The sequence below is a fragment of the Amphiura filiformis genome, chromosome 8 (assembly GCF_039555335.1).
Source record: "Amphiura filiformis chromosome 8, Afil_fr2py, whole genome shotgun sequence".
NCBI classification, from domain to species: Eukaryota; Metazoa; Echinodermata; class Ophiuroidea; order Amphilepidida; family Amphiuridae; genus Amphiura; species Amphiura filiformis.
In genome coordinates, this window is record NC_092635.1 from 64,906,137 (window position 1) to 64,925,331 (window position 19,195).

At 36.7% G+C, this 19,195-nt stretch overlaps 1 protein-coding gene across 1 annotated transcript; it reads right to left on the reverse strand.

Annotated features, from left to right (window-relative positions):
* Positions 1-2,431: 2,431 nt before the first annotated feature.
* LOC140159358 (ARL14 effector protein-like) lies at positions 2,432-19,176 on the reverse strand. Its single transcript, XM_072182805.1, has 3 exons — positions 18,907-19,176; positions 7,562-7,707; positions 2,432-4,030 (listed from the first exon to the last, which is right to left on the reverse strand). The coding sequence occupies exons 1-3, from the start codon at positions 18,994-18,996 to the stop codon at positions 3,799-3,801; spliced, it is 468 nt and encodes a 155-aa protein (XP_072038906.1). The 5' UTR covers positions 18,997-19,176; the 3' UTR covers positions 2,432-3,798.
* Between the last annotated feature and the right edge of the window lie 19 nt (positions 19,177-19,195).

Consider the following 19,195-nt stretch of genomic DNA (forward strand, 5'->3'; position numbering starts at 1 on the left):
ACAACAGTAAGCTTAATTATCATCTATGCATATCTAAATTGGTATGTTCCATATTGATATCTGCATTGTAATTGTTGCATGATATGTGCAGAATGTCATAAAATTAAAAAAAAATTGATATTATGGTTAATGCTTGAAAAATATACTGATATCCAAGAAAGCCCGTTTCGGAGGCTTCACATGCAAATAACACCATACTTAACAAATGGGTGAACAAGGTACCATGTTATAAATCTACAATATCTGACGCATAGAATCATTGATTCAATAAACACAAGAAAATAACAGCTTAGATGATCCCAACAGTGTTGTTTTCAAAAAAACTACTTCTGCAATGTTTAACCATTGTTAACATGAAGCAAAAAAAAAAAAAAAAATGACTTGCTGTGATAATTTAATTTTTGTCACAACTGAAATTCAATACTTAGAAGCAAAGCATGAAAATTGGTAATTGTGATATTTTTACCTATTTTTTCATGTCAACTTGTAGTAGTTAGCCAAATATTTTACTTTTATGATCACCTGTGTTGTTAACTGAAGCCTCCGAAACACAAATCGCTTGAATTGCCAATTCTAAAAAATAACTCCAATTTCTGTGAAACTTGGCTGGGAGGTTCCTTTCATCAAGTAGTATTTGTACATGAAGTTAGACATTTAAATTATTCTAGGAACCCAATTAAAACTTAAAAAATATGTTTAAGGTTGGGAAATTTCCATTGCAAATGACCCTTGATGTTAAAAATTTTCAAAATTGCAATTACAAACATAGCAAAACATGGTATAAAATTTAACTTATATCTGTTGACTTACTTTGGAATGGGATTTCACATGTATTCCAGCTTTCATGTCATAATTTTCTGAGCTTATGTAAAATACATTTTTTCTTAGATTTTAACCAAAATGTTATGGAAATGTCAAATTTTTATCAGAAATCAAAAGGTTTAAGCCTTGAAACACTATTTTACTGGAATTTAAGTTGCTTCTATGCATGATTACAGTAAACAGAAACATATTTAAGTGGTTTGAAATTTTGACCCTAAAAATCAAAGGTTACACCCTTTACTGTGAAAATGACCATATGCAAAAAAATCAGGTTTGAAAAAAATTAACCCATTTCATATTATAAGATCGTACATTATGGCTTTAATAATAATAATAATATTAACTCAGCAGCCATTCTAGAGCAGTCGTAAAATATTCACATTGGCAAAAAGTTGTTCTTTTCACAATTTATTGGCACACTTTTCAAGTGAAAAACAAAACAAAAAACTTATTTCCAAGAAATTGGATACAACATGATTGAATGACCTGATAATAATGGAACTGTTACACAATTTCCATCAGTGGAAGGACCCTGTATGGCTAACTCAGTGTCCATCTACTTCCCTGAGTGGAGGATGTTTTCTTCAAATCTGGGTGCCCAGTTGAAAGCATTTTCTCAAACAAGGAATTTCAACATTTACACCCATCCTAGCAAAGATTGCAAGCTGTGTATTCTACATGTAGTTCACTAATCGGTACCGAAATAATGCTTGCCATATAAGGCCATCTTAAATAGTTCATCTCAAAGTCCTTACCAAGTTCGAAACCTACTGCGGAATGTCATTTTTTTGACAAGAATAAAACCCCTTTTCATCTCTCAAGGAGGTTTCACTGTGGTCAATATGAAGAATTTTATTAAGATTAATGATTTAGGCTATCTATGGCGAAGTCAGATGTGAGATTTTTGTGTGGTTGATTTGAAAAAAAAACCCAGAAAAACCTGAATAATGTGCACAGTGGCTTTGAGACAAACTATTAAATTAAGATGGCCTAATATTTCACTCTCAAAAACAAAATTGGGCATGAAACTAGAACAATAAGCTTTTCAATTCCTTCCGTAATTGCTGCATTTTCTAAAATGAGCCTATTTTTGCTATATTTACTAAAAATATTTCCTGAAATGTTCATTTCATAGCAAAGATTTCAATAAAAAAAAATTACTTAACATCTAGTTTCCACAAACATGTCAGTGAACAGCCTGGCTGGTTACTGTATTGAAATTGATTATTGCAACATTCAGAAGCACATATGTGACCTGTTACCACGAAATCAGCCTTAAGTCGTTGCGACTTAATACTCATTTTGTTGAGTTGGTAGGATGTCCTTTGTAAATGGGGCACAAAGGACATTCACTAATGATAATACTACTGGCTTGTATATTGTACAGGTGCGCAGCAAACAAAGAACATCAACTTAGTCAGACCGTACATTGTATATCTTGAAAATACCAACTCAATAATATGACTAAGTATAAAGTCGCTGCGACTTATGGCTAATTTCATGGTAGCAGGTCACATATGTCTGCACTTTATACAGCTAACACTTAAAATACAGCTACAGATGTTAACATATACATACAGAGATTTACTGGTTTCTATCCATTTTTGGTTCATATGAAAAAATACTTTTGGAGCTGGTAAATTTTAATGACCCTTAAACTTTCCATCTAAAACCATGCACACTCCCCCTGTAGAATTCTTTTTGGAACCATTTTCCACAGGGCGAGTACACATTTTCAATTGAATTATTTTCTCATTTTCAATGGATCAACACAAAACTAACTCTATTTAAAACACACCCTCCCTCTATTGAAGATTCAGGTTGAATCTTTCTCAGAGGGTGTATGAAATTCAAATGAAGCTGTTCAAACTTCAATGTGATAATTCCATTTAAAATTCATACTCCCCCCATGGAGGATATTTCTAACATCTTCAACAGGTGTAGGGTGGATTGACATCTGCTTGGATTTCATTGTTAACCCCCTGAGCACTACCTGCCAATCTAACATTGCCTCTGATTGGTCAATTACATGATATCTTCATTTTAATCACCAATCAGAATGAAGCTTTGCAAATAATTCACGCCAATTTTTTTGTGTGTGGTGAAATTATTCCAACAATGTTGCTGATTGGTTCAATTGATAATAAAAACTTCTTTTTGGCCAATTGGCAGGTGGTTCTCATGGGTTTAATACATGTAGGAAGTTGGCTCATCGTAAAAATGCAGATCAGCTAATTACTTGTCTGTAGCTTCATCATTGTCTTTGTCACACCAATACACATGTATCATGGAACTGCAGGCACTGGCATCACCATCATGATCATGAAACAACCATCATTGTCTTTGTCAAACCATACACATACTACTATACAACTGTGGGCACTGGCATCACCAATACACATGTATCATGGAACTGCAGGCACTGGCATCACCATCATGATCATGAAACAACCATCATTGTCTTTGTCAAACCATACACATACTACTATACAACTGTGGGCACTGGCATCACCATCTAGAAATAACCATCATTGTCTTTGTTAAACCAATAGGCATATTATGCAACTGCGGACACTGGCAACACCATCACAAAATAACCATCATTGTCTTTGTCAAACCATAGGCATACTATGCAACTGTGGGCACTGACAACACCATCACAAAATAACTATCATTGTCTTTGTCAAACCAGTAGGCATACCTTGCAACTGCGGGCACTGGCATCACCATCGTGAAATAACCATCATTGTCTTTGTCAAACCAATAGGCATACCATGCAACTGTGGACACTGGCAACACCATCACAAAATAACCATCATTGTCTTTGTCAAACCATAGACATACCATGCAACCATGGCCACTGGCAACACCATCACAAAATAACCATCATTGTCTTTGTCAAACCAATAGGCATACCATGCAACCGTGGCCACTGGCAGCACCATCATAATTAAACAATTGCGTTGCGTGTTCTCTTCATATAGTACTCATAGGAAATTTAACGAGGTATTCACCGCCTTCATTCTCAATTTGTTCATACACCCACTTTCTATTACACCTGCAATCCACGCCACATTTTGGCGACTTGCACTTGTTACATGGGTAATGACAACCTGGACAGTTCAATTCTAAACAGTCACATAGGTCCAAATTGGTAGATAGCAAACATCCTTTTTCATCGTATAGTTCTCGTCTCTTCGATTTCTGTCTGTAATTTTGCGAAAAGAAGTAAATAAAGAAAAAGAAAACTGTATTATTACTTTTGGAATCGGATAGCTTAAGATAAGCTCAGAGCAAAATAAGCATGTCTTATCTCAATGAAAGACGGTTCACTACGGTGACATTTCACTACGGTCCAGGGGCAAAGCCCCAGCGGGGGTCAAGGGGGAGGAGCACCCTGAAGCTCCTGGTTTTTGGCATATTAGAAGCTAAAAAAACAGTGTTTCAGAGTACAAATTTCACAATGAAAATAGTATAGATCTTCTTCCCTCTTTCTCTCCCTTCTCTCTTCTCCCTTCCCCTTTTCTCTTCTCCCTTCCCCTTTTTTCTTCCCTCTTTTTTCTTTTCTTCTTTCCCCTTTCTATTCTTCCCTATTTTTCCCCTTTTTTCTCTTCTCTTCTTTCTCCATTCTCTTCCCTCTTTTTTCTTCCCGCTTTTTCTCTCCTTCCCCCCTTCCCAATTTTTTGCTCTTCTTCCCATTTTTTTTGTGTCGGGGGAGGGGGGCAGCTGGTTATGCCATTGTCACTGCGGTAGTGAACGGTCTATCATTGAGATAAGACATTTTGCTCTGAGCTTATCTTGTTTGCTACTGAGTTCTATTTGAACTTGCCTTCAGTTTTTGACTTGAATTTGTTTTTAAACTACATGTGGTCGCATGTGATAAGTTGGGTACAATTTCCATTACATGATCAAAAATGACAAAAAATTTGTTTTTGGATATGTTGTACATGTATATATTGACAATCTCTAATAATTAACACCATTTTTAACCTTAACACATGCTTAATTTTTGAGATAATGCTTAATTAGTAATTAATTAATACACAGGTGTCTATGTAAATCTCAATTTTCAAATGTGTTTTTCTCAAATCGGACCTCAATTACAAAAATGACTGGTAAATTTTTTATTTTATGCAAGAATGTCATCAGATTTGGAGGATATGTTCGCAATACATTAATGCTTCAAATGAACTTTTAAAAATAATTGTATGTAAGTTAATTACATTGTGAAGGTCAATGACCTTTTTACGAGTAATTAGCAAGATGGTTATTCTTTTATTGAGGAAATGAATATTATAGAAGAGAAATGTACATTAGCATATTGCTAAAAATCAGAGATGCCAATGGGTTATGAAAAAAAATCTGAAATTTAACGTAGGGAGCTAAGCGACCAAAGTCTCGCCCCCCACGGCTGGGGGGTCCAGGGGCCCGCTCAAGGGCCCCTGGTGGGGTCCAGGGGCAGAGCCCCGGTGGGGGTTGAGGGGGCGAAGCCCCCCCAAAGCCAGAGGGTTTCTACACATTTTACACTGCAGGAGACACCATTTCTGAGGGTAAAATTACATTCAAATGGATTAAAAAATAAGGTTATTTTGAGAAAACAAGCCTAGATAGCAGTATTGAAGACTATCTATTATACATGTAATATTCTTCAAGGCTTGTTTTCTGAAAATTATACCATAAAATATGCAAATTGGGTACATAAGCCCAGGCAATTTTAGCAGAATTAGCACCCCAAAAGGCCATTTTTAACATAAAAACCAGTTTTAGACTTTTTTGAAAAAAATGCTTCCTTCATCCCAAAAAAGTGGTTTTAAATGTTCAGTTTCCTATACTTTTGTACATGAGAGACCATTTTCCAAAGCATTTTTTGGCCTAATAACATGGCCTACATGGCTGAAAAAGCAAGTTATATGCCCTAAATTACTTGTTATTTAATGTTGGAAACCATAGAAATACTGCTACTTCAAAAAAAAAAAAAAAAATTGCCAATTTTATTTTACAAAGTTGGATAAAGTTGTACATTTTAATTACTTTTACTTCTACTGAACAGCTAGCAATGTATATTAATTCAATGTGTTCCTGACTGTTCAATAGAAGCAAAAGTAATCAAAATGTACAACTTTATCCAACTTTGTAAAATAAAATTGGCAATTTTTTTTTGAAATAGCAGTATTTCTATGGTTTCCAACCTTGAATAACAAGTAATTTAGGGTCATATAACTTGCTTTTTTGGCCAAAAATATTTTTTGAAAAAAAAAAAAAAAAAAAAAATTTTTTTTTTTTTAGAAAATCTGATTTTTTTGGAAAAATACAAAAAATCGGAATTCGATTTAAATCGGAAGATTGGCATCTCTGAAAAATACTAAAATTCAACTAGGATTTCATTAAAAATGAAAAAAAATGGAGCATATAACCCTTTAAGGTGGTACTACACACCTTGATGAATTTGTGACTATTTTTGCATTTTTCTCAAAAAATAATATCACACTGGTAACAAAAGTCATGTATATTAATTAGAGGTAAGGAATCCAGTTTACACTGGAATTTCAGTGACTCAAGACAAGCGGTACGTTATTTATGATAAGAAAAGAGGTACCGCTAGAACGTACCTCATTTCTTAACATATATAATGAGCCCTTGTCTTGAATACCTGAAATTTCAGTGAAGTAATTGGATTCCTTGCCCCTATATACATATAACTTTTGTTACCAGTGTGTAGTTATACTTTTTGAGAAAAATGCAAAATTAGTCAAAAAATTTATCAGGGGGTGTAGTACCACCTTAAGTAGTCAGTAATTGTTTTAGTTGTACAAATTCAACATTCAAAGCTGTCAATACATCATACTCTCCCTAGATTTTAAAAAGTAACCAGTAGTTTTGACATACTGACATGTGAATTTTCACATAGGCCCTATTGTACACTCCCGCATCCGCCTGCTCCACATCCGCCTGCTCCTCCACCCCTGGCATTTTTCATTTCAACTGATGTGATTTTTTTACTGAATAATGAATAGTTATATGCTTCAGTAGACTGAAAGAGTATAATATTAGGCTTAAAATGAGGTATCAACCACTGCTGTAGGATATGGGGTTACGGAAAGCCAATCAAATTTGTATCGCAATTTTCAGAAAAGTGTAATCCCTCCACCCTTTTAGCATACCCAACTTATGACATGCGACCATGTACATTAATTGTACAGCATGTAGTTTTTGTTGTTTGCTTAAATCATATTTTGTTGTGTGTCCCTGAAGAAGAGCAGTTTATCTACATGTACTCGAAACGTCTGTTGTTTTTTTGTCTGTTTGGTTTTGTTTGTCTGTTCCAGTGTACATTTGTACTGTTTTATGGACACTTCTGTGGGCTCTGAAATTGGCAATTTTTGGCCATCAAACTTTGCCTGTTTTTGTGCCTATTATATTCAGGTTGTTTGGTTTACTGAGTCTGTTTATGTGCACAGTGATTTGCATCACTTGTTCTGTTGTACTGTATGTACCATTGTATTCCCATTGATCCTTGTTGTTTTTGAAGGTTTAGCACTTTTGAGAGCCTTGGAACTGGTCATTTTTGGCTATCGAACTTTACCTACCGGTACATGTACTTCTAATGCCTACATTTGCTGTTATTGCCACCCTGCATATTGTCTAGTCTGTATTTTACTTGTTTCCTCACATCAAGTTGGTGTACCTTGCTCATTTTCTTTCCTGTAAAATGTTCCTTTGTTTGTATTTTTTGGCTTACCTATATTCATTTCTCTGCAATTGCTGCTGCTGAAGCTGGAACTTTCTTCTCTCCCTCCTGCTATTTTCAGGATTGAAGTTAGCAAAATCCATAGCTAGTGGTCCAGGGTCTCTGATCTCTAAATTTTTCAGGATTTTTCTTGCTGCCTGTGTCATAAAAAGTACAAATTTAACTATAAATATTCATTTTACCTTGACAGTCAAGGGGGGGGTCATTTAGAATGTTCCAATTACATTTAGGCCGGGCCCAAACTTACGCTGGCGTGAACACGATAACACAATTGATTTATCATTTTTACACATACATGTAAAAATACGGCCAATTCAGTAAGAAAATCTTGTTTATCATATTTATTAAATTTTACAATTTTATGAACATGCCTAAAGCCAAGGTCTTTGCATCATGTATGCAATGCCAATATGGCTGAAAAATAAGGGGCTGTGCAATAATTATCCCTACCCCTTGCGTGCCAAAAAAATCTTTGCTCCCCTTTGACGAACTGCACTAAAAAACATTTACCCCCCTTTTGACGTGCAAAATTCTTTTGCCCCTGTGAGTGCAGCGAGCAGGAAATTTTGCATATTTGAATGTGTTCCTAACCTTTTCCTACACCTTGTTAGGGCATATAGAAATGGTGCCCAAAATATCTGTGCCAAAAATTGCTTGCCCCCCTCTTTCGACCTGCCAAAAATTGCTTGCCCCCCCCTTCGTCGTCCTGCCAAAAATGCTTGCCCCCTTTTGGCCTGCCAAAAATCCTCCCCCTATAATTCACCAGACCGGCATGACCGGGGGTACACATAATTACTGATTATCATTGTTCATGTATTTTTATCACATCACTCAATTATCATAATTACATGCATGCCAGGCATTGTTAGGGACAGGCACATCTGAGCGAGGGCGCTATTTATTTTACTTGATAATAAAGCCCTATGTAAATCTGCCATTTTGTGCGACTGAAAACACCATTTTTGGAGAAAATGATGAATAAAACCAAAATGAATCATTTTCAGATGCTCTAGTTTGCATTGACAACAGATTCAATGCTTTAGGAAGCAGAATGCAACATTGACTTCACTTTTGAATATTTTTTTCTGTGAGATATGCCTTGGTGAAAATCACTGTTTTGGTCAAAAAAGGGGTCAAAAAGGGGCATTTTGGGAAAAAAAATTCTATTATGACCCAAAATTCATCTTCTGACAAAAGGGAAACATGGTTTGACAAAAACTTTCATCCTTTTCACATAACAATTCCAGTTTACTTATTTGCTGGGAGGAAGCACTTTTTTGTTATTTCTTGGGAAAAATCATTGTTTTTGCCTAAAATGGGCCCAAAATTTTACCACCTTAAAAATTGAATTTTCATACAAAATTTCACAGACACAGATGTGTTGGAAATGATAACATACATAATATTCAACAAAAATTAGATAAAATTACAATGAAAACAAAAAATTGATAGGGGGGCACAAAAATTATCAAGTCCCCCCATGTCATGCACTCCTATGGTAAGTCTTATCAGAGAAAATGGCCCAATGTTCCGACAGTAATTTCGTCATAACTTCACTTGGCAATACAGTAGAAGATTGGTTTTGGTGTCAAATTGTTTCTGAGAAGTTCTCTCTTCCAATAAACAACAATTCATGTTAATAGAATTAATTTGAAATTTTTTATGCCTGTCCCTAGCATTGTTATAAATATAATAAGGCCGTGTAAAATTAATATTTTGGTTCTCGCCCCTCCCTCCTCAATTTCTGGGATTTGTCAGATTTTTTTTTTTTTAGATTTGTCAATTTTTTTAGACTTTGGAATGATTTATGAAATCTTCATACATATAAATAAGTTAGAGAACAAGCATCACTTCCAAGTCTTTTTGTGGTACTCTAGGGGGTTTATCCCTCAGAATCTCACATTTGAAAAAAAAAAAAAAAAAAGGGCCTCATCGCTTCCTCGAGCACTGTTGGAGAAGACCGAAAACTACTGACAATGCTAATTTTACATTGAAAAAAAAAAAAAAAAAAAAAAACACCTCCCTCCCTCATCAATTCATGAAAATCCTCTGGACGAGAACCAAAACATTGATTTTATACGGCCTAATGTAGGTATGCCAGGCGAATTCAAATTTGCCATCAAACTGCATCATTTTATATCAAATTAAAGCCCTTGAGCTAAGAAAGCCAACACTGAAAACCTTTTTGTCATCCCCCATAGCACTTTCCGTAGCAAAGTTACATCTTGTCAAAGATTGACTTTCATCAAAAAGATTCTGCTAGCAAAATTCCCCAAAACAGCATTACGGGGGTGTTTCTAGATCTTAGTCTCATGACGATAACACTTTTTTTTAATGGAACTGCTATCAAAATCTCTCTGAAATTCCATGTGTAGTCTCTCATCACCAAAAAAATCATATATTTGGGTCAAGTGAAGTATAGACAACATATTTATGAAGGTTTCTTTCTTAAAAAGCTTCTTTTAAATTTCAATGTAAATTTGTATTGCCGGTTTAGGCCATTTTGACTGACTAGCACATGTGTTAAAGGTGAACCTCATTGAAAATAAAGTTATATATCAATGGAAAGCTTATGATGTCAGGAAGCAGAAAAGAATATTTTTTATTTGCCTAACGTACCAGGCTAGACATAATCTCCATGCAAAGATTGGATATTGGCACCCCCCTAAATTACAAAACGAAATCGTTCAAATTGGGCGCTTTCGTTGATGACGTCAACCGGGACACACAGTTACTTCGGGTTTGATTGTAAACACAATGTCCATGCATTACTGTGGCATGCATCGGGCCAATGCAGTCATTGTCAACTTACTTTACATGAAAAATATCTTCAATAAAATAAGAATAACATGAAGGAAACATCATGATCAAATCAAGAATGAAGTACCTGAATAAAGTGTGTGGATTTAAAAATGGGAAATGTGCTGGCCGGGTGATTTGGGATAGGCCAAGTCATCCACGATATCACTGATATGCATAGGGAATATTACAGTAAAGCACGAAGAGCAAAGATTCGCCGAAGAACCGGAATGAAACTTCAGATTGCAAAAAATAACTGCTAGTGCTACCAGTTCAGATCGTCACACCAAGTTGAGATGAACTTATCACAATGAGAAAATGAAGGAATAGAATAAGGTACATGTAAAGGATTTTTTAAATTATTTCTTAGCTTTACAACCGGTCATGTATGATAGGCGAACTCGTGAGATACATACGGGATGAACTCAGTGCGTGACTGACCGAGACTCAGTCGCCGAGTCCGGCGCCGAGTGTTCAGTATCCGCGACTGTACTGTACTGAAATGACCGATTTTATATTCACATTCTGATATTTCCAACTTATTCCAACTTCATCAGCAAAATTTATTCCTGTAAATGTTCCAAATATAAGATAACGATTGATCAAATCTGCTGAACACACGCAAGCAGGACGAAGCGAGTCGCTGTGTTTGTACATAAACCCTGGAACCACCTGTCACATGTCGGGTCCCTTCTTCAGCAGCAATTTACGCATCATGTGCGGTAATCCATAAAACATTGAATGGTTCACTTTTCAGTACCGTATACTGATTGTACTATCATTGAAGAATCGTGACACAAGTGACAATATTTTAATTTTATTCAGATTTCAGAATTCCATCAAATAATGGTCTATCAAGCCCAAATTTTATTTATTTTATAATAAAATATCTGTTTCTTTCAATCGTGATTGTGTGGAAAGAATGTATTACCGCAATGCGCTAAATATGAAAACCAAGTTTATATGGACTGGATTTGATGAAATCGGCGGCTTTTTTTATTAATTTTTTGATTACTGCAAGACGATATCTTTTAAAATCAGATATTTTAAAATGAATCAAGAATAGGAATGTCACAAACAAGTATTTAATTTTGATTTGATTTAAACTTTTGATTCAAACACAAGGAATTAATTTACCTCGAATTTTCAGATGGTACTCCATCTTTCATCAGCGAGTGAGTGACTGTACTCACTCGCTGATGAAAGATGGAGTAACATCTGAAAATTCGAGGTAGGAATTAATTCCTTGTGTTTGATCAAAAGTTTAAATCAAAATCATGATTTATACCAACACAGATGAACTTTCATGAAAGTATTTAATTTGTTATTCGATCATGTTTATTCAGTCCATGACATGAACGGCAGCAGCAAGCATTTGCGCATGGAATTGATCCCAGCGCGAAATTCAAACTCAATTACCCAATTATACCCAGCTAGTTATGACTGATTTTGTCAAAAATTTACGGAAAATTTACATGTTGACAATAATTCTATTTATATTTCTAATATAGAAGGAATCAGCAACTTGAAGATTCCTCTAATTTCAAGCTTTATTGTGAAAATCAGACTTGCCGGGCAGCTTGCAAAGTACAGGAAGCAAGTCTTGTTTACATGTTTCCGAGCAGGATCACGTGTCTGCGAACCCTGAGCTTACGTCACGAGCATTCCCAAGGTCATAGACGATTGATTTGGGTGCTTTTTGGGCGCTTTAAAAAGACTAAAATTCATTTGTTTTTTAATTTTTCAGCTTTATTGGCCATCAAAAAAATCGGGAAAAATAGTTTTTAGTATCCTGACATCATAAGCTTTCCATTGATATATAACTTTATTTTCAATGAGGTTCACCTTCTGGTCGTCGGAGGTGCAAGACGTGTCTCTCATCTGCTCCGGTATCTCAGCAATTAAAAGCAAAGTTTTGCTTTAACTTTTACAAATTTGAGGGCAAATACACAGTGGATTATTACCCTCGGTATCCTATATCACCTTTAAGAGAAATTTCTTGTGAAGGAGAGAGAATTTTGACGTGTTTTGGACGCCGCACTTGTGTCGTGGAGAGAAAGGATCAGAATTCAACAACTGGGTACAACGGCGGGAAAATTTGAAAGGGGAGACCAGAAGTGGTTCTTATCATATTTTACCAATCAAGCCATCATTTTCTACCATCGTTCTACCATAGTTTAAGAAGAGTATATGTTCTAAATTAAACCAGTCTGGAGGAATTTAGAGAGAAGATAGAGGAATTAACAGAGTCAAAAACGGGAAAAGAAGTGGGCGTGGCACTGAGAAGAAATCAACCAGTGGATCTCCGGGAGTGGACCCAGCTCATCAAACACGCTAAGTGGCAATATTATTAAACTTTATATTTGTATCTTCATGTTTTAACCTATTTATGATGTATGGCATTTGTGCAATATTTGATGTTAGCAACAATTCAATTTAAAAACAAAACAAATCTTCATTATTAGCATCAGCGCCATCTTATTGACGTCATAGATTTGCGAAAATTACCGAGATTGCCGCAGAGCCGAATTTACACCAGGGCCCGGATTGAGAAGTACGTGAGCCGATGTCAACAAAGTGGACACGTGACAAGAGCGCCGGTAAAACAGCTGTAAAGTGTTGTATTCAAGCAAATCATTGACTCGCAGTTTGATATAATTGTTGTGCAGCGTAAATCAAAAGCCTCAGTTTATCAAACAGAAAAGTGAAGTTGTTGTTGATGTAAAGTGATGAAGTGCACGAAGTAGTAGTGAATAGTGATTGTAACTTTTTGATATTGATGTGCATGTAGTTGTAGCAGCATCCGGCAGAACTGAAAGAAGGAATTGGATGAAGTGAGTAATTGTGTTTGTAATTTGATGTTGACATTGAGATGAAGTAGTCATGTTTTGAAAATTGATGTGCATCGGTACTAACCTAACAGCAGCATTGGAGGAACCAACAGAAGTGGCATCAACATTTTATTGATACATGTGTTCATGAATTAGATGTACAAGTAGTGCAGTGACCTTTTCTAGCTATTGTTTGCAGGGACGACAGAGGAAATAATTTTATGTGAACTTGATGTGGTGCAATCTGTGATTTATTGTTTAAATGTATACGGAGCAGAATATATTGGAGATACAGAAGAACAGAAGGACCAGTTCCAGAGTAGCAGTATATACTTCAACAGAAAGCAGCTCGTTAGATTACATGGTATGTGCAATTGTGAAATTGATGTAGTGCAGCAGAATAAATCTTACTGCGAAAAGTAGTGTTTCGTTTACATAGTGAGTAGTATAGAAAGTGCAATAAACATTTCCGATACTTGTGTTTTGATGTGCACATTCAGCAGCTTAAGTGTATGTAGCAGACGACAAGCAGAATACGACTGTAGCAGTATAAAACAACAGGAAGGCGTAGATATTGAACTTGATGTTAAGTGTATGTTTTATGAAGACAGTGCAAAATTAATGTGAAATTGGTGCAGTGAATACTTGTTGATATATGACATTCATGAGAAAATTAGATGTATTGGAGGTACAGAAGAACAGAAGGACCAGTTCCAGAATAGCAGTATATACTTCAACAGAAAGCAGCTCGTTAGATTACATGGTATGTGCAATTGTGAAATTGATGTAGTGCAGCAGAACAAATTTTACTGCTAAAAGTAGTGTTTCGCTTACATAGTGAGTAGTATAGAAAGTGCAATAAACATTTCCGATACTTGTGTTTTGATGTGCACATTCAGCAGCAAAGTGTATGTAGCAGACGACAAGCAGAATACGACTGTAGCAGTACAAAACAACAGGAAGGCGCAGATATTGAACTTGATGTTAAGTGTATGTTTTATGAAGACAGTGCAAAATTAATGTGAAACTGGTGCAGTGAATATTTGTTGATATTTGGCGTCCATGAGTAAAATTAGATGTATTGGCGGTGCAGAAGAACAACAGGACCCGCTCCAGAGTAGCAGTATATGTATTCGTGGACATTTACAGTACATGCAGTGCAGATATTGAACTTGATGTTTTAAGTAATCGTGATCAACTTTTATTGTTTACATTCGATGTCAATGTGTAGAAATAGTAGAACGCCAAACAAAAATTAAGTGAGTGCAATCACTGGAGTGCTTGCATCATCGGAGGATACCAGAAGCAGTGCAATTTATTGAACTAGAAATTACCAGTGTGTTTGATGGTTTTAACTTTTAACTTTTTAATATTGATGTGTATGCAGTTAGCTGAACTATTTATGGATGTGATATTTTATAAACAGTGCTCTTTGTGTTTGGTGCAACAGTGAAGTCAAATTGATGTTTTTATAAAAATACATGTGCAGCCGAAAGTGCTCTCTACTACGTAGTGGAATACCAAACTGAAGTGGAGAATTAACTTTGGAATTTCGGGTGAAGAGAGCTCTTTTTATTGAGTACGTAATTTATTTTTGTGACTTTGTTTGTGATAAATATAAAAACATAGCTGATCACCCAACAGTATCTACCGTCACTGGTATGGATTTCAACCAAAGACTTTCACATAAGTCATCAGACCATCTACCGGATTAAATAATTTGTTACCCTACAACCAAGTATGAAGGTGCAAAGAGTGGTGAGTTACTTCATCTTGTTGGTCTTGCTTTGTGAAACGGACAGAAGGAAGAGGGAAGAAAGAGAAATTGGGTATTGGTATTGGTTTGGTTCTTCAAACAGAATTCAACAGTCTAAGGGTAGATTGTGAGGATCATGCATCCTTGTTTGTGAATATGACAGGTTTGAAATATAACTATAGGAGAGCAAAAATGCTACCGAAAGCCAAAAGTCATTTGGGACTTTTCATAATCATCATCTTGGCAGGAGATATTAGTGTAAACCCAGGGCCTACAGATTACTGCTGTCAGATTTGCAATAGCGGAGGTATGGACAAGAAATTAAGAGTACAATGTAGCGATTGCAGAGAATGGACGCATATCAACTGCATTGGAATGTCGGTGAAAGATTACCAACTGTGGAGGTGTAATGAGAAAGACTGGTATTGCAGCAACTGCGCAAATACGCGCACCAAGAATCAAGATCCAGATACAACAATACAAAAAGAAGTGGGTAGTGACTACTTTTGCCAAACTTGCAATAGAGGAGGAACAGATAGAAAACTGAGAGTTCAGTGTAGTGACTGCAGATATTGGACGATATTACCTGCATTGCAATGCCGATGAAGGATTACAAACAGTGGAGGTGTAGTGAGAAAGAATGGTATTGCAACAACTGTGCAGCCCCATGTACTATGTGCCAAGACCCAGTTCTAAATGGCCAAAGAGGCATGGATTGTGATAAGTGTGGCTCCTGGACACACAATCATTGTGGTGGAATTGACAATATGGACTATGACAGACTTATGGGTACCACATTTGCTTATGTGTGCCCAATTTGTGACTATATTGAAACAAAAGATAACAGCCCTGACACCTCTGGTTGCAGCTCGAGCGAAGCAGATAGCAGCTTAGGTTCACCAAGTCGTGAAAGTGGAGGAAATCAGACTAATCGGACTTGTTCCTCACCAACAAAAGTGAGGAAGAATCAAAACAATCTGAAGTTCCTTACAATCAATTTTCAGAGCATAAAAAACAAGATTGCTGAATGGTATGCAATAGTTGAGGATTACAAACCGGACATCATAGTTGGTACCAAACGTGGTTAAATGGAAATATCCTAAACACAGAAATAGTGCCACAAGGTTATATGATCTTGAGACGTGACAGAAAAGGGGACAGTCATGGAGGAGTTCTGCTTGTATACAGGAAAGACCTTGCAGTTTCTAGAAAGTTAGATCTAGAAAGTGAAGGGAAAACCTATGGTGTCAAGTTAACATTAAAGGGAGGAGACCAATAATATTTGGTGTTATTTATAAACCAAATCACTCGGACATAACACAGATTGATGGCATGAGGGAAGCTATTGAAAAGATTAATGCAAAACCAAGGACTTGTGACATAATAGTGACAGGAGACTTTAACCAAGGTAACATTGATTGGGAAACAAATACAGTGATACCAGATCACTATGCATCTAAAGCAGCTGCAGAGAAGTTGTTGGATCTGTCAGTGCAATACAATATGCAGCAGATGGTTACAGAACCACCTAGGGGGGACAGCATCCTAGACTTAGTTTTCACAAATAATACCAACATTGTCAATCACACCAAAGTGGAACCTGGCGTGGGAGATCATGACATGGTAAGCACTGTTCTGAACCTTGTTATTAAACGGCCCAAACAACCCAGGAGAAGAATTTACATCAGGAAAAAAAAGCCAATGAAGAGAAGATCAGACAAGAAATGGGAGAATACCAAAAGACCTTTGCAGATCTTGATGACTTGACGGTGCAGGACAAATGGAATCATCTTGAAAAGGAAATCAAAAGAACGGTGGAAGAAAATGTTCCTACTGAAAGTGAAATCAACAAGAAATGATCTACCATGGTTTGACAGAAAGAGTCGGAGAAGAACAAGAAGGAAACAGAGGCTGTACAACAAGGCAAAGCAAGGTGGCCAAGCAAAAGATTGGGAGACATACAGGGAGTACAAAAAGGAATGTAGAAGAGCTCTCAATAAGACAAGATGGGAGTATATCAATAATGATCTGGGGTCAGCGGTCAAGGAAGATCCTAAGGCTTTCTGGACTTTCATAAAAAGTTTGAGGAAAGAAGATAATGGAGTGGCAGACCTGAAGGTTGACAACAAACTTTTAACAGACAGCAAGGAAAAGGCGGAAGCACTCAACAACCAGTTCTGCAGTGTATTCACGCAAGAGGATAAAAGTCACATCCCGTCACTTGGGGAAAGCAACATAACAAATATCCCGAATTTGGTCATTCATGAGGAAGGAGTCAAGAAGCAACTGCTGAAACTCAAACCAAATAAAGCACCGGGTCCAGATGGAATATTCCCGTGGATGTTGAGAATGATGGCAGAGCAACTGGCTCCGGTTCTCACCAAATTATTTCAGCAGTCTATAGATGAGGGTTTTCTTCCAACACAGTGGAGACAGGCAGACATATATATATGTCCTATATTTAAAAAAGGTGACAGGGCTAAACCAAGTAACTATAGACCTGTCTCCTTAACAAGTGTTGTGTGCAAAATATTAGAGCACATAGTGCATTCGCACATCATGGATCATCTGGAAGAGCATAATATTCTAGTTGATAACCAGCATGGTTTCCGGCCAAGCATTCAACAGAGACCCAGTTAATACTGACATTGAATGATCTGACAAAAAGTATGGAAGAGGGAGAAACTGTACACATGGCTATTCTAGATTTCAAAAGGCATTCGATAAAGTGCCGCACTAACGCCTGCTTAGTAAGCTAGATTTCTACGAATCCGAGGGAATCTGCAAAAATGGATTCGCTCACTTTTTAACAGAAAGAACACAAAGAGTTGTTTGCGATGGGATCACATCTGAAACCAAGCAAGTCACTTCCAGCGTACCACAAGGTACAGTCACAGGACCACTGGATTTTTGATCTATATAAATGATCTTCCAGATAACCTTGCAAACAAGGCAAGAATGTTCATGGATGACTGTGTCATCTACACAGCAGCAAAAACACAGCAGGACCTTCAAACTCTTCAAGATGACTTGAGAAAGCTTGAAGAATGGCAGAATAGATGGGGAATGTCCTTTAATGCAGCAAAATGCTACATAATGAAAATTAGCAACAAGATGCAACCTCCGGATATGGATTATACTTTTGCCAGCAAAAACTGCAAGAAGTGTCATCGCACCCATACCTGGGAATAGAAATTGATAACAAGCTCAATTGGAATACACAGAGGAAAAACACAATTTCTAAAGCAAACAGGGTGCTTGGTTGTCTCAGAAGAAACCTATGGTTCTGCACCAAGGAAGTTAAAGAAACTGCATATATGGCTTTAGTGCGGCCAATACTCGAATATGCAAGCACAGTCTGGGGGCCATACCAGGATGGAGCAATAAATCAACTTGAAGCCCGTGCAGCGTAAGGCTGCCAGATTTTGCATGGGGACTTCAAGCAAAGAAGTAGTGTGACCAAGATGATACAGGAGTTAGGATGGGATTTATTGAAGATAGAAGGAAGCAAGCAAGACTAGCAATGATGTATAAGATAACAAACAACATGGTGGGCATAAACAAGAACGACCATATGGAGCTAATAAAAGAAACAAGAACCAGGAAGAAGAACAGCAGCAATTATAAACCAATTTATGCAAGACTCAACACATACAAGTACAGCTATTTTCCAAGAGCAATTAGGGAGTGGAACGCAACAGGAGAAGAAACAATCAAGGCAAGCACAATTGATAGCTTCAAGAACCGGCTCAACAGTCAACCAAACAGAACAATTAGATAGAGACACCGTCAGACACACACCATATATCCGCGACCATGACCCAAAAAGTTGGTGAACTGCAGCTAATAATCTGTATCTACCGACTCAACCAAGAAGAAGAAGAAGAACAGTCTGAGACTGAGGTTTCCCTGTCATACCTAATTTAAATAATGTATCTATTCTTACTTACTTCTGTAAGTTGAGGCCGATCCAGTTCTTGCGTCACACTTGAAGATGACGAAGAAGCCCCATTTTTGTCACTAGGTCCTGGATTATTCATCTTGCCGGGTTCAAACGGATACTCAAGCCAAACCTTTAAGCATTGAAGGCTTGCACCAAATTCTCACATTTTCTTATCATGGGCGCCGCCATGACACTAATTTTTGTTGTGCATGACGGGAAGGTTTTTAGGCTCTTGTAAATTAAATTTTTTTATGAACATAATTTTGTGAGCTTTTATAAGCAAAATCTCTAATATG